A 15,219-nucleotide genomic window follows, 5' to 3' on the forward strand; every position below is an offset into this window, starting at 1 on the left:
TTGTACTCCTTAATTTTCTGCTCCTTTTGGAGAACCGTGTGGTCCGGTGAGCAGGGGAGTGGTGCTCGCCACAGTTGAAAGACATGAGAGGAGGCGCACATGGAGAACTTGGATACAGTGGACATCCACAGTCTCTACATGTGGCACTGGAATTGTGTCGGGAAGATGTGTGACTGAATTTCCAGCACTTAAAGCACCACACGGGGAAGGGAGGTTGGTTTTACATCAAACAAGTATACCATCACCTTGACCTTTTCAGGTAGTGTATCATCCCCAAAGGTCAAGATGAAGGCACCGGTGGCAACCCTACTATCTTGTGGTCCCCAATAGATGCGCCAAATGAAGTGAACACCCCGTCATTCTAAACTGGTGCACAGCTCATCGTCAGACTGCAGGAGAGGGTTGCGATGGATAATAACCCCTGGACCATGTTGAGGCTCTTATGGAGGTGAGAGAAACAGGAATATGGCCCAGCTTCTCACAGGTGAGCAACGCCCAGGACTGGGCTGGGCTGGGGATGCTGCCTGAATCAAGACTGACCCATTTCTCATTTTGGACAATCCTATCACTTTCTCAAACTTATCCTCCAAATGTTCAACAAAAAATAGAGGCTTCATAGCTAGAAAGGAGTCCCCAAGGGGAGTGGCGGGTTCAGCGGCGTTCGCGGCGCACAAGGCGGAGGGTCAATGTGGAGGCTGGCCGTGTGGCATCGCCCGCTCTGCCTGTGAGTGGACATGTGGCTGCTCCTTCAGCAAGGTCCGAGCAGGCACACGGGGGGAGGGGTTTATTAGTTATTGGGAGCTCCAACGTTAGGCGGGTGATGGAGCCCCTTAGGGAAATAGCGGGAAGGTTGGGGAAGAAGGCCAGTGTTCACTCTGTCTGCTTGCCGGGGGGTCTCATCCGAGATGTGGAGGAGGCCCTACCGGCGGCGATAGAGAGCACAGGGTGCACCCAATTGCAAATTGTTGCTCATGTCGGCACCAATGACTCCTGCTGTCTGGGTTCAGAGGTCATCCTCAGTTCGTACAGGCGGTTGGCGGAATTGGTGAAGGCGGAAAGCCTCGCTCGCGGGGTAGAATCAGAGCTAACTATTTGTAGTATCGTTCCAAGAACCGATCGCAGTCCTCTGGTTTGGAGCCGAGTGGAAGGCTTAAACCAGAGGCTCAGACGATTCTGCGGAGATCTGGGGTGCAAATTTCTCGACCTCCGCTATCGGGTGGAGAAATGTAGGGTCCCCCTGAATAGGTCAGGCGTGCACTACACGCCGAAAGCGGCTACAAGGGTAGCGGAGTACGTGTGGAGTGCACATGGGGGTTTTTTAGGTTAGAGAATCCCCTCCCTAGGCCCGACAAGACGCCTCCTGAGACGCGGCAAGGTAGGAGTAGGCAAAATGCAACAGGGAATAACAATATTAATGTGCTAATAGTAAACTGCAGGAGCGTCTACAGAAAGGTCCCAGAACTGCTCTCATTAATAAACGGTCACAACGCCCATATAGTACTAGGGACAGAAAGTTGGCTGAAACCAGACGTAAACAGTAATGAAATCCTAAACTCAGATTGGAATGTATACCGTAGAGACAGGCTGAACAGTGAAGGGGGAGGCGTGTTTATAGCGATAAGAAGTGCAATAGTATCAAAGGAAACTGACGGAGATCCGAAATGTGAAATGATTTGGGTGAAGGTCACGGTTAAAGCAGGCTCAGACATGGTAATTGGATGTCTCTATAGGCCCCCTGGTTCAGCAGCTGTTGTGGCTGAGCACCTGAAGGATAATTTGGAAAATATTTCGAGTAGATTTCCCCACCATGTTATAGTTCTGGGTGGAGATTTTAATTTGCCGGATATAGACTGGGAGACTCAAACTTTCATAACGGGTGGCAGGGACAAAGAATCCAGTGAAATTTTTTTAAGTGCTTTATCTGAAAACTACCTTGAGCAGTTAAACAGAGAACCGACTCGTGGCGATAACATATTAGACCTTCTGGTAACAAACAGACCCGAACTATTTGAAAAAGTTAACGCAGAACAGGGAATCAGCGATCATAAAGCGGTTACGGCATTGATGATTTCAGCCGTAAATAGGAATATTAAAAAGGGTAGGAAGATTTTTCTGTTTAGAAAAAGTGACAAAAAGCAGATTTCAGAGTACCTGTTGGCTCAACACAAAAGTTTTGTCTCGAGTACAGATAGTGTTGAGGATCAGTGGACAAAGTTCAAAACTGTCGTACATTATGCGTTAGATGAGTATGTGCCAAGCAAGATTGTAAGAGATGGAAAAGAGCCACCGTGGTACAACAATCGAGTTAGAAAACTGCTGCGGAAGCAAAGGGAACTTCACAGCAAACATAAACATAGCCAAAGCCTTGCAGACAAACAAAAATTACGCGAAGCGAAATGTAGTGTGAGGGGGGCTATGGGAGAGGCGTTCAATGAATTCGAAAGTAAAGTTCTATGTACTGACTTGGCAGAAAATCCTAAGAAATTTTGGTCTTATGTCAAAGTGGTAGGTGGATCAAAACAAAATGTTCAGACACTCTGTGACCAAAATGGTACTGAAAGAGAGGATGACAGAATAAAGGCCGAAATACTAAATGTCTTTTTCCAAAGTTGTTTCACAGAGGAAGATTGCACTGTAGTTCCTTCTCTAGATTGTCACACATATGACAAAATGGTAGATATCGAAATAGACGACAGAGGGATAGAGAAACAATTAAAATCACTCAAAAGAGGAAAGGCCTCTGGACCTGATGGGATACCAGTTCAATTTTACACAGAGTACGCGAAGGAACTTGCCCCCCTTCTTGCAGCGGTGTACCGTAGGTCTCTAGACGAGCGTAGCGTTCCAAAGGATTGGAAAAGGGCACAGGTCATCCCCGTTTTCAAGAAGGGACGTCGAACAGATGTGCAGAACTATAGACCTATATCTCTAACGTCGATCAGTTGTAGAATTTTGGAACACGTATTGTGTTCGAGTATAATGACTTTTCTGGAGACTAGAAATCTACTCTGTAGGAATCAGCATGAGTTTCGAAAAAGACGGTCATGTGAAACCCAGCTCGCGCTATTCGTCCACGAGACTCAGAGGGCCATAGACACGGGTTCACAGGTAGATGCCGTGTTTCTTGACTTCCGCAAGGCGTTCGATACAGTTCCCTACAGTCGTTTAATGAACAAAGTAAGAGCATATGGACTATCAGACGAATCGTGTGATTGGATTGAGGAGTTCCTAGATAACAGGACGCAGCATGTCATTCTCAATGGAGAGAAGTCTTCCGAAGTAAGAGTGATTTCAGGTGTGCCGCAGGGGAGTGTCATAGAACCGTTGCTATTCACAATATACATAAATGAGCTGGTGGATGACATCGGAAGTTCACTGAGGCTTTTTGCAGATGATGCTGTGGTGTATCGAGAGGTTGTAACAATGGAAAATTGTACTGAAATGCAGGAGGATCTGCAGCGAATTGACGCATGGTGCAGGGAATAGCAATTGAATCTCAATGCAGACAAGTGTAATGTGCTGCGAATACACAGAAAGATAGATCCTTTATCATTTAGCTACAAAATAGCAGGTCAGCAACTGGAAGCAGTTAATACCATAAATTATCTGGGAGTACGCATTAGGAGTGATTTAAAATGGAATGATCATATAATGTTGATCGTTGGTAAAGCAGATGCCAGACTGAGATTCATTGGAAGAATCCTAAGGAAATGCAATCCGAAAACAAAGGAAGTAGGTTACAGTACGCTTGTTCGCCCACTGCTTGAATACTGCTCAGCAGTGTGGGATCCGTACCAGATAGGATTGATAGAAAATATAGAGAAGATCCAACGGAGAGCAGCGCGCTTTGTTACAGGATCATTCAGTAATCGCGAAAGCGTTACGGAGATGATAGATAAACTCCAGTGGAAGACTCTACAGGAGAGACGCTCAGTAGCTCGGTACGGGCTTTTGTTGAAGTTTCGAGAACATACCTTCACCGAAGAGTCAAGCAGTATATTGCTCTCTCCTACGTAAATCTCGCGAAGAGACCATGAGGATAAAATCAGAGAGATTAGAGCCCACACAGAGGTATACCGACAATCCTTCTTTCCACGAACAATACGAGACTGGAATAGAAGGGAGAACCGATAGAGGTACTCAAGGTACCCTCCGCCACACACCGTCAGGTGGCTTGTGGAGTATGGATGTAGATGTAGATCTGTTCTGCTGCAGACTAAATACCTTGGCGAAAGGCTCTCTCTTTTCCTTAGTCCTACGTTCCTCCCATGGTGCAGCTATGGAGAGGAACAATTTAGGTTCACAACTATCAGCACTGTAATCTACCTTTCCCTTCTTAGAGGCTGCTGGCTCCATTCGGTCACCAGCAGAGATGGCTTGCTTTGCTTCACTGCGGTCATCTGCCCTGATGCCACCCACTCCGATTAGGGGCTCTCCTCACAGGTGCCACCCAGCCACAGCAAAGGCCACCTGGCACAACGGCCATTGCCGAGAGTCATGACGCCCCAAGAAGACGGGCATCTATTCCTTGGCTCATGCGGGGAGTTTGCAGCTCAGGCATCAGCAGTGTGATCCCTGTGTTGTCAGGGGGCTACCACCAAATAGGTACATGATGGCTCCACCACAACGGACTGACTACCATGCAGGATATTGGACGTGGAGAAAACCAACATTCTCATGGGGGCAAAAGACAACAATGGACAACGGAAGAAGATGACAAACCTAGAAGGTATTCTTGCCCAAATAACTGAATTGCGGGTGGAGTTGCAGAGCCATGACAATAAGAGATGCAGGAGATCTAATCGAATCGCACTATAGATAACTGGTGCACCCCATAAGGCATCCTTCCCCAAATGGACCGCACTTCTATAGAATTTTGAAAGTGGGAAGTCAAACCCTAAAAGGAGATAAGAAATTATTGGGTTGAAAAGTGGGAGACTCCTTTTAGTCGCCTCTTATTTATTTATTTACACGTCAAGTTCCATAGGAGCAAATTGAGGAGCAAATCTCCAAGGTCATAGAACATGTCAGCACATGGAATTACAACATAAAAGTAATAACAGATAAAAATAACATGTTTATGAACCCAAATAAAGTCAATCCCTAAGTTTAAGTAAACGCATCAACAGTACAACAAGAATCAGCTTAATCTTTCAAGGAACTCCTCAACAGAATAGGAGGAGTGACCCATGAGAAAACTCCTCAGTTTTGATTTGAAAGCGTGTGGATTTCTGCAAAGATTTTTGAATTCTAGTGGTAGCTCACTGATAATGGATGCAGCAGTATACTGCACACCTTTCTGTACAAGAGTTAAGGAAGTCCGATTCAAATGCAGGTTTGATTTCTGCCGAGTTATTGTTAACAAGAAATGACAGTAAAGAACACGTATATTGAGAGGCCAATGTCAAAATACCCAGACTCTTGAACAGGGGTCGACAAGAGGTTCGTGAACTTACGCCACTTATTGCCTGAACTGCACGTTTCTGAGCCTTTTAGAATGGGAAGAGTTACCCCAAAATATAATACCATAATACATAAGCAAACGGAAATAAGCAAAGTAGGCTAATTTTTGTGACGAATGAGCACTCACTTCAGATACCATTTGAATAGTAAAAATGGCAGCATTAAGTCTTTGGACAAGATCCTGAACATGGGCTTTCCAGGACAGTTTACTATCTATCTGAACAACTAGAAATTTGAACTGTTCAGTTACACTAATCATATGCCCATTCCGTGAATTAAAACTGAGTGTTACTGTGATTAAGTGTTAGTTTATTTTCAACAAGCCACGAACTTAGGTCATGAACTGCACTATTTGAAACCAGGCCAATGTTCCACACAACATTCTTTACTACCAAGCTAGTGTCATCAGCAAACAGAAATATTTTAGAGTTACCTGTAATACTAGAGGGCATATCATTTATATAAATAAGGAAGAGGAGTGGCCCCAACACTGATGCCTGGGGCATATTGTCTATGGCTGTGCTACTGTTCCCCTGCAATCTAGTTGGTAAAAACACAGTCCGCAACATATCATATGAATTTAGGAGCTCTACTAACATCCTTTTTCTTGCACCATCATATACAAAATTTATATTGAAGTCACCACATATAACTAATTTCTGGTACTTCCTACAAAGTGAATCAAGAACCCTCTCTAGCTTGAGTAAAAATGCTCTGAAGTCAGAGCTAGGGAACCTATAAACAACAACAATTAGAAGTTTAGTTCCACTAAATTCAACTGCCCCTGCACAACATTCAAATATCTGTTCAGTACACCACCATGATACGCCCATGGATTCAAAATGGGATACTGTCTTTTTAAGTACATAGACACTCCTCTACCCCGCAAGGAGCTCTTGAAAAACAGCCAGGTAGTCTGTTATCTTGGCAAAGGAAGCCTCTGAATTGTCAAATTATTTAAGTGGTGCTCCGATATACCAAAAATTCCGAGGCAACATCTATAAGCAGTTCACTAATGTAATCTCTAATACCTCATACATTTTGATTTGTTAATTCCTTCTCTACTTGGAAACATGACATCCTCTGAAGGTGAGCCCTTAGTTAGAGGGGTTGCTTTAAGCAGGTATACTTATCAGCTAACTTCAATCTAAAAAAGGGGCAGCTCTAACACCACCTACTACAGGAATTTTCCATGAGTGATCCCACCACCACCCACTACACTGTTACCTATAAACTTTGCCTGCCTCCCCTTCCCATAACTATTGAGGTGCAGGCCATGCCTAGTAAAACCCGACCTACTGACAGACCCAACTGGCACCACTAAAATATGATCCGTGCCATCTGCTATCAGCACCTCCCTCCAGTCCCATATTAACACACCCAACAGCCATATTAAGATGAGGCTGATCATGACGCTGAAACAGTTGCACGAAATGTACATTAGTGCCTCCAGTTTGAGTAGCTATCTTTACCAGGTCACCACCTACATCATATTCCCCATCCCTATCAAGACTGTTCCCCGCTCCACCCACTATCACTACCTGATCCTCCTTCATAAAATTCCTACATAACTCCCCTATGCTGTCAGTCACTTGAGCCAATCCTGCACTAGGCTTCACAATGGCGGTGGCCGGGTACTCACTCCACAACACTTTCTGCAACTGCTGGCCCACACCTTTACCGTGTGAACTACCTAGTAGCAGAAGCTGCTACTTTCTGTTAGACTTTGCAACTGACCTAGGTCTCCTAACTGCTGAGGACTGCTGCATGTTCCCTACATCTACAGCTACAAGAGGCTCCTCTCCACTCAACTCTAACAGTTGGTCAAATCTATTGCATATTCACAAAGTATAATTGTCTGAATACCTCCTCGTCCCAGCTGCCTTCTTGCCAACTGCCAGTTCCCATTCCCCACCACCCTTCACCCTCCTCAACCAATCTAGTTCCTCCTTTGCACGTGGTAACTGCACATGAAGGGCACAGATCTTACACTCCTGCTCCTCTATCAACTTATTTCTACTACAGATTCTGCATTCCCAAGAGAGGATCTTGCTGGAATGCCCACTGCATTCCCCTCAATGAAAATATTTTGTACAAATCTCACACTGTAAGCCACTACTCACAAACCTACAACAGAGCCTACACTGTTCACTCATGGTACAATTTTACAATTACTGAAAAAAAACTATGTGTTTACGTTACCTAAGTTCAGTTACACCAGTAGAACTATTTATAGAACTAACAATACCGGTCTCGAAATTCTCTGTCTACTAAGAAAGCATCTACTTGTACTAATACTACTACACCATAGCTAATACCAGTACCAACAAAACTTCACAAAATTATTAGCTAAAACCAAAAGTTCAAATGGCCACTGGAACACTAAATGAAGTTAAAACACTGAATGAAAATTTTACTGACATATTTCACTAGAAACAATAAGAAACGTCAGCTGAAAACTAAAGCACGAAATTTACTAAATGACTTCAATGCACAGAAAACTCTAAAAAACACAGCGAGCGAACGTTTCCAAAAGTTTATGACAGGCAGGAATATCTTGGGCCTATTCTAACTACCGAACCCGCAGGGGGATACTTCAGTAATGTCACAGGTTTATTTAATCCCATCACTTGCTGGATCGCCAGTGACAGCAGTCACATCATATACCAGCTTTAGACTAAAGTCTAGATCAGGTTAAAGAGCAGTCGCGGCAGTTCTTATCTACTGCTCATAGGTTGGCAACACATCAGTTTCGCGTAGCCTGTGGGATGATTTTTTTGACATAAGCAATGAAAGCCAAGAAGAGAGGTAATGTATTTCTATCAATGAAATTTAATCCATTGTTTTATTTGCTGTTTTTCGGTGTATTAGTGAGTTTTGGGAGTAACATTTTGTGATTATAACAACAAATGCTGTCTTCCATTGCTGCTTGTCTCTTGCATTAATTGCAGACACACGAAAATCTATCAATTGTGGTGGTAAACTGGCTACGCAATCAATCTGCATGTGCACACTGAGGAAGCTGATCCACATTCTTCAACTAAATTATGGTGAATGTTAGTGGATCAATTTTTACTCATAATAGTGTTGCCTGTACCCCTCCCACAATTTAATTAGACTACAATGATCCACTTACTCAGTGTGCTCGCACAGATCGGCTGTGTCCGCTCACACAGATCGACTGTGTAGCAACACAGAGGAGAGAAATGTTTCACTGCTTTTTCCATTATGTCATGGGTTGTGATGCTGTCCTTGGCATGTTATACTAGCACAGTTTAAATAGCCGTGACTCAAATAAGAAGCAATTAAATTTATAATCTTCTGACTGTATTACTTCAAAACAAGTCGTCTGCCTGCTGCTCTCTAACTGGCTGCGTAACACAAACAGCTGACACATCTTCTTTTGTTCCCAACACACATCACGCAAGTGCTGACAACTTTCCTGCATGTAACATGTAAGTACACCACTGGCCCTATTCTGGACTTTTACCCAGCTCTGCTGTAATTTCTGCACAGTATTTGATGTGGGTATGGCCATCAACATGAATCAATGGCTGCTGTCATATGGTGACCATGAATGGAGCTGACCACCTAGTGGTAAAACAAGCTGATGGGACAACATGGTCGATTTCAATGGCTGCTTCATTACCTGTGCCATCTGCATCATTCCCCAAATTCAGCTTATCTAAATTATGTAGAAAGCTGTTGTATTTACAACACATTCCTCTTTCCACAATCCCCGCGAGCCTCCTGCCTACGCTCAAATCCACCCTGGACCTAGATCCTAACTACACCCATCCTGCACTCATCTTCTTTTCCCCGTAGTACCTCCTTCCTCTGCTTTGTCATGTTATCCTGCATTGCACAAATTCACTGGTGCTGTTGCCCTTGTTGCATTCTTATCCTGTGCACATGCTGTACCATCCTCTTGCATTCCTATTCTGTACACGTCCTGTGTCCTTCATAACTAACTGCCACTATTTTCCAAACCTCTTCCCCATTCCCCATCTCCTTTTTTTCTCTCACTCACTTTACTCAACAGAACCGTGCACCCCAGTCAAGCTGCAGGACTGCTCTCCCAACACTGCTGGAACTCAGTGGTGTACATGTTCCGCTTTTAACCCACCCATGCTTGCCCGGTGGCCTGGTGGGCAGGCCGCCGCATGTTGTCAACAGAACGGGCAGGCTGCTTCACTCCCAGCCAAGCCAAGCAGAACCCAACCCGGGCAGGCTGCGGGAAACTTGCTTGCCTGCCCATATTACATATATAAATAAAAATGAATTGCCAAATGCGTTGATAAGCGTAAAACTGGAGAACGGCTGGACCAATTCAGCAAATTTTTTTTTTTTGCTGTGTTCGTAATTCTCAGGACAAGGTTTTTATGAAATAAATTTTTTGGAAAATCGACTGAAAAATTGGAAAATTTGAGAAAAAACTGAAACCGCGTTTTCATTGTGTCCGTGTGTTTGTATTGCATACAATCTTGATGAAATTTTGCACACTATACCTTGAAATCAAGAGGAAGGTCACAGTCTACATAAAATTTCGTAGGGTGCATGGCAGAGGTTACTTCACCTAACGGAATTCGACAAATTGTACATTTTTATTCCGAGCTTGATGAAATTTGGCACACTTGATATTCAAAGCAGGATGAAGGGCGCTGTCTGCTTAAAATTCTGAATGGTGCATGGTGGAGGGTACTTTACTTACACACTTCTACACCAATCTACAGTTTTATTCCGATCTTGAAGAAATTTTGCACACTTGACCATCAAGAGGAACATCACTGTCTACATAATATTTTGGACAGTGCATGGAATAGAGTACCTTACAAAAGATTTTGACATCGTTTGCGGGTTACCATGAAATCCTTCTCCCTCTATACTGCTAAATGGTCTCAGGTCCTTAGCACACATTTCGATGCACTTTTCGGCCACTAAATCTTTGTAATCTTTCAAGATATTTACGGAGTGAGGGAACTGCTTGTCAAATTTGCACACATGTCGTAACATACTCGAGGTACCCGAATAAGTACGTAAGAGCTTTTTACATAGTTTGCATTGAGACACACCTACCGATTTATTTGAAGCGGCCTCATAAACACACTAAAACATTTCCCATGCGGCACTTGTGCTCTGTTTCGTTACCAGCATGTATTTGCCAGATGTCAATTTTTTTTAATCTCACTAAAATTTGACCTATTCATTGTGCTGCCCCCACCGTTGCGATAAATGAACTGCGGGCTAACTACCTGGCTACTCTGGTCACGGTAGCTTGACAGCAAAACCTGTTGTCAGGCACAGCAAGCTGAGTGGGTCCCGTGAAGCTTGGCAGGCCTGCGGGAACCCAGGTAGCCCGGGCTTGCAGGAGCCCAAGTCGGCTGCATTTCCCACTATGCCTCAGTACACGCGCACTCTTGTGTGTACGTCGAGGCAGGCTGACCTGCATGAATGGTTGCAGAGAAGCTAGGGGCAAGCAGGCTGCAAGGGGAATTTGTACACCTCTACTGGAACTGTTACACTTGTCCAGGTGTGTGTGTGTGTGTGTGTGTGTGTGTGTGTGTGTGTGCAGGGGGGTATCACTTCAGCCCAAAAAAAGTTATTGTCCAAAAGCTAGCAATGTTTTCAGTCTTGTCTATGTGCCTGCCAACAACTATCTGTCCATACTACTCAGCAAGTTGTTACCTTTATTCATAAATTATTTAGACTATTAGTAGAGGCACTGTCTCACAACTGTACAACTATCGTGTTGGCTGAATACATAATGCCATGACTGCAGTTCTTTAGGATTCCCAGAATGAAGACTGTGTTGTTAAGAAAAGCTGTAGCAGGGGGAGGGAATACAGATGGCACAGGTTGTGAAGCAGTCATTGAAATTAAGGATGTTGCGTTCAGCAGTGTGTTCCATCACTGTGTAGTCAATTCTGCTCTTGGCCAAAGCTTGGTGGTGGCAATTGATTCAGGTGGGCAGCTGGTGTTCTTGCCCATATAAATGTTGTGCAGACATGGCAGCAAAGGTTATATATGACATGGCTGCTTTCACTGGCTGCTCTACCACCAAATGGATATGATAAGCCTGTAATGAGATTGGAGTAGGATGAGCTGGGTGGGTGAATCAGACATGTCTTGCATCTTGCACCCAGGTCCTTCCACAATGATATGACCCATGTGACAAGGAGTGGGAAGTAGGCACGGCGTAGGGATGGACCAAGATATCGCGTAAACTGGGTGGGTGGCAGAATGTCATTAGGAAGGGTGGGAAAAGATTGTGGGTAGGATGGTTCACATTTCAGGGCACGGTCATGGCTAACTGAAAGCTCAAAGCCCTGATGAGGCGCAAAATTAAATTGTGAGGCTGGGATGATGCTGAGTGACAAGGGATTGCTCCTTTGTAGCTGGTTTTTGGGGGTGGTGGGAAGGTTAAGGGCACATGAGAATGTTGTGCAAAAAATCCACCTGCGGACTATGTTTGGGAGATTGTGCCCGTCCATGAAGGTCTTAGTGAGACCTTCTGCATACTGGGCATGGGAAATTTGTCACTGTGGATGCGCCATCCACAGGTTGTCCAACTATATGGCAGTAATTTTTTGATGTGGAAGGAATGACAGCTGTAAAAATGCAGGTACTGTTGACGGTTAGTGGGCTTGATCAGGACAGAAATATGGATGGACCCATCAAAGACATAGTTTGGGTTTCTGGAAGGCTAGGAAGGTTTCCTTCAGATGGCCAATAAACAGATTGTCTTAGAAGGGTGTCACATGGTTGGCCATTGCCATGCCGAGGATTGGATCATATTTCTTCCAGTTGGAACATAGTAAATAGCTATAACTGGGTGCCCAGGATTGTTGGGTTTGTGGATTTTGGGAAGCATGAAGAAGGTTTGTGTGTGTGTGTGTGTGTGTGTGTGTGTGTGTGTGTGTGTGTGTAGGAGGATGGGGTGGTGGTGGGGTCACTGGGATGGAGATGGAATGAGGAGAAAGATTCAGGTATGGGCCTAAGGGTTTGAGTGGGGATTGGCACTTACCGGTATGCTGGATTTTGGGGATGGATCACTATGACAGGGCTTGTAGGTGGAGACAGTTGGCAGATGTCTCCTGTAAGGTAAGTGCAGTGATTCATCACACATTGGTGTAGCTTTTGCTTGCAGGGAGAATTATTAAATCATGGTCTGCCTTGAGGTTGAAGATGGCTGGTCTGTGTCACACTGAGAAGCTTTTGTTCTTGGGAAGGAAGATGGTGAGGCCAAGTTGGAGTGTGGGACTGAAAGTGAGGTCTCTGGATAGGGTTGAAATTTCTGTAGGACTGAGGTTTTTGGTGCATAAGTTGACAATATTTTGGGTTTGTTTAGGTTCTGGTTTGTTGAATGTTGGATGGAATTTCAGGAGATGTGACAGAACTTAGAGCAAAAACTATATTCTTATATAAGGACATTAGTAGACTTACCAACATGCTTCTTCTGAAGAGCTCTCCTTTTTCTCTCTGACAGCCACTGTAAGGGGGAAAAAATTGGAACTGGTAATATATGTGGCTTGCTTGCTTGCTTACTCTCTCTCTCTCTCTCTCTCTCTCTCTCTCTCTCTCTCTCACACACACACACACACACACACACACACACACACACACACACAGACAGACAGCTTCCGGCTGCAAGAACTCTTCATACACACCATAAATGATTTCTGTAATTTTTGTTACAGTATTAATTGCAATGATATGATACAGTAAAACTGATTTGAACAAGTTAAGTATATACATCGAGGCGACAAAAGTCGTGTAATAGAAATATGCACATATACAGATGGCAATTGTATTGCGTAAACACGGTATAAAAGGGCAGTGCATTGTTGGAGCTGTCATTTATACTCAGTGAAAAGGTTTCTGATGTGATTATGACCACACAATGGGAATTAACAGACTCTGAATGCAGATTTGTGGATGGAGCTAGACACATGGAACATTCTATTTCGGAAATCATTAGGGAAATTAATATTCCGAGATCTGAAGTGTCAAAAGTGTGCTGAGAATACAAATTTGAGGCATTACCACTCACCACAGACCATGCAGTGACTGACGGCCTTCACTTAACAATTGATAGCAGCAGCATTTCTGTAGAGTTTTTACTGATAATAGACAAGCAACAGTGTGAAATAACCACAGAAATCAATGTGAGACATACGATGAACATATCTGTTAGGACACTGTGGTGAAATTTGGTATTAATGGGGTGTGGCAGCAGACAACTGACATGAGTGCCTTTGCTAACAGCATAACATTGCCAGCAATGCCTCTCTTGGGATCGTGACCATATTGGTTTGACCCTAGACAACTTCAAAACTGTGGCCTGGTCAGACAAGTCCTGATTTCAACTGGTACAAGCTGACAGTACGGTTCAAGTGTGACTCAGACCCCATGAAGGCAAAGACCCAAGTTGTCAACATGGCACTGTGTAAGCTAGTGGTGGCTCCAGAATGGTGTAGTCAGTGTTTACATGGAATGGACTGGCTCCTCTGCTCCAACTGAACTGATCACTGACTGGAAATGGTTGTGTTTGGCTACTTGGAGACCATTTGCAACCATTCATGGACTTCCTGTTCACTAACAACGATGGAATTTTTATGAATGACAATGAGCGATGTCTCCGGGCCACAATTGTTCACTACTGGTTTGACAATTTGAGCGCATGATTTGGCCACCTAGATCACCCAATATGAATCCCAATGAACATTTACGGGACATAACTGAAATGTCAGTTTGTGCACAAAATCCTGCACCGGCAACACTTTTGCAATTACTGATGGCTGTAGAGGCAGCATGGCTCAATATTTCTGCAGGGGACTTACAACAACTTGTTGTATCCACCCACTTTGAGTTTACGACTTGCTGTGCTATGCCAAGCAAGTGGAGGTCCGACACAATATTAGGAGGTATCCCACGATTTTTGCCACCTCAGTGCGTATTGATTTGCTTTCACTGTTATTTTAAGGTTAAAACAAAATTATTTTATTTTTCTCGGCCTTTTAATTAATTCTAGATTGCTACAATTTGTTTTATGATCTTATTTCACTGATACAGAGGTTCAATTGAATACATAAAAATAAATAAGCTACTAATAAGAGAGCCCCCAACTGAAAGCAACCACTACATTCCTTACATTTTATAAATGTTTTCCTATATTACTAAAAAATTGCTGTTCTGTGTCCCTTAAGTTCTGCAGTCCACAAAAGGGAAACACAGCAACAGTGTTACAGCTGATATCAACTAGTGAGCAGTTTGTGATTGGTTGGTCTTCAACTTTTCTTGCAAGGAACGACCTTGTATGACGTGGAGTACAAGACTTGTGGTTGGTGCAGTGACTGTGTTCCACACATCACTGGGTTGATGATCCATGATTCTTATTACTGTATACTTCACTCCTCTCCTTGAGTGAAAAAGAGCATATGTCATTTCTCCTTCAAACTGTGAGGCTGCTATCAGTACACCCAATTCTTTACAGATTGAGTGTATCTATGAAGAATTATTGTACTTGTGGGCCACAGCCCATTGTTCAAATACAGCATTCACAAGATGCCAATAAAGCATAAAATCATTGCACAATATCAACACTGCAGACTGTAACAATCATAGCCAATAAACATTCTCCAGGCCAGCCTCAAAAAAGATAATCAAAGTGGTCCACATAAAAAGAAGCAAAAATCAATCTCAATGGACAATAGTTCTGAGGCTTTCAGGAATCGAAAGAGCATACTAAGACTGCAG

The 15,219-nt window shown here is 43.8% G+C and overlaps 1 protein-coding gene across 1 annotated transcript in view; it reads right to left on the bottom strand.

Moving 5' to 3' along the window:
- The window catches only part of LOC126162947 (nucleolar protein 10), a 99,398-nt gene that overhangs the window by 68,851 nt on the left and 15,328 nt on the right, over positions 1-15,219 (bottom strand). Inside the window, exon 2 of the mRNA XM_049919780.1 lies at positions 12,907-12,952. Coding sequence (XP_049775737.1) covers positions 12,907-12,952 — 46 coding nt within the window. The remainder of the gene's footprint in view (positions 1-12,906; positions 12,953-15,219) is intronic.

Source organism: Schistocerca cancellata, chromosome 2, assembly GCF_023864275.1.
Source record: "Schistocerca cancellata isolate TAMUIC-IGC-003103 chromosome 2, iqSchCanc2.1, whole genome shotgun sequence".
In the NCBI taxonomy this organism is placed as follows: domain Eukaryota; kingdom Metazoa; phylum Arthropoda; class Insecta; order Orthoptera; family Acrididae; genus Schistocerca; species Schistocerca cancellata.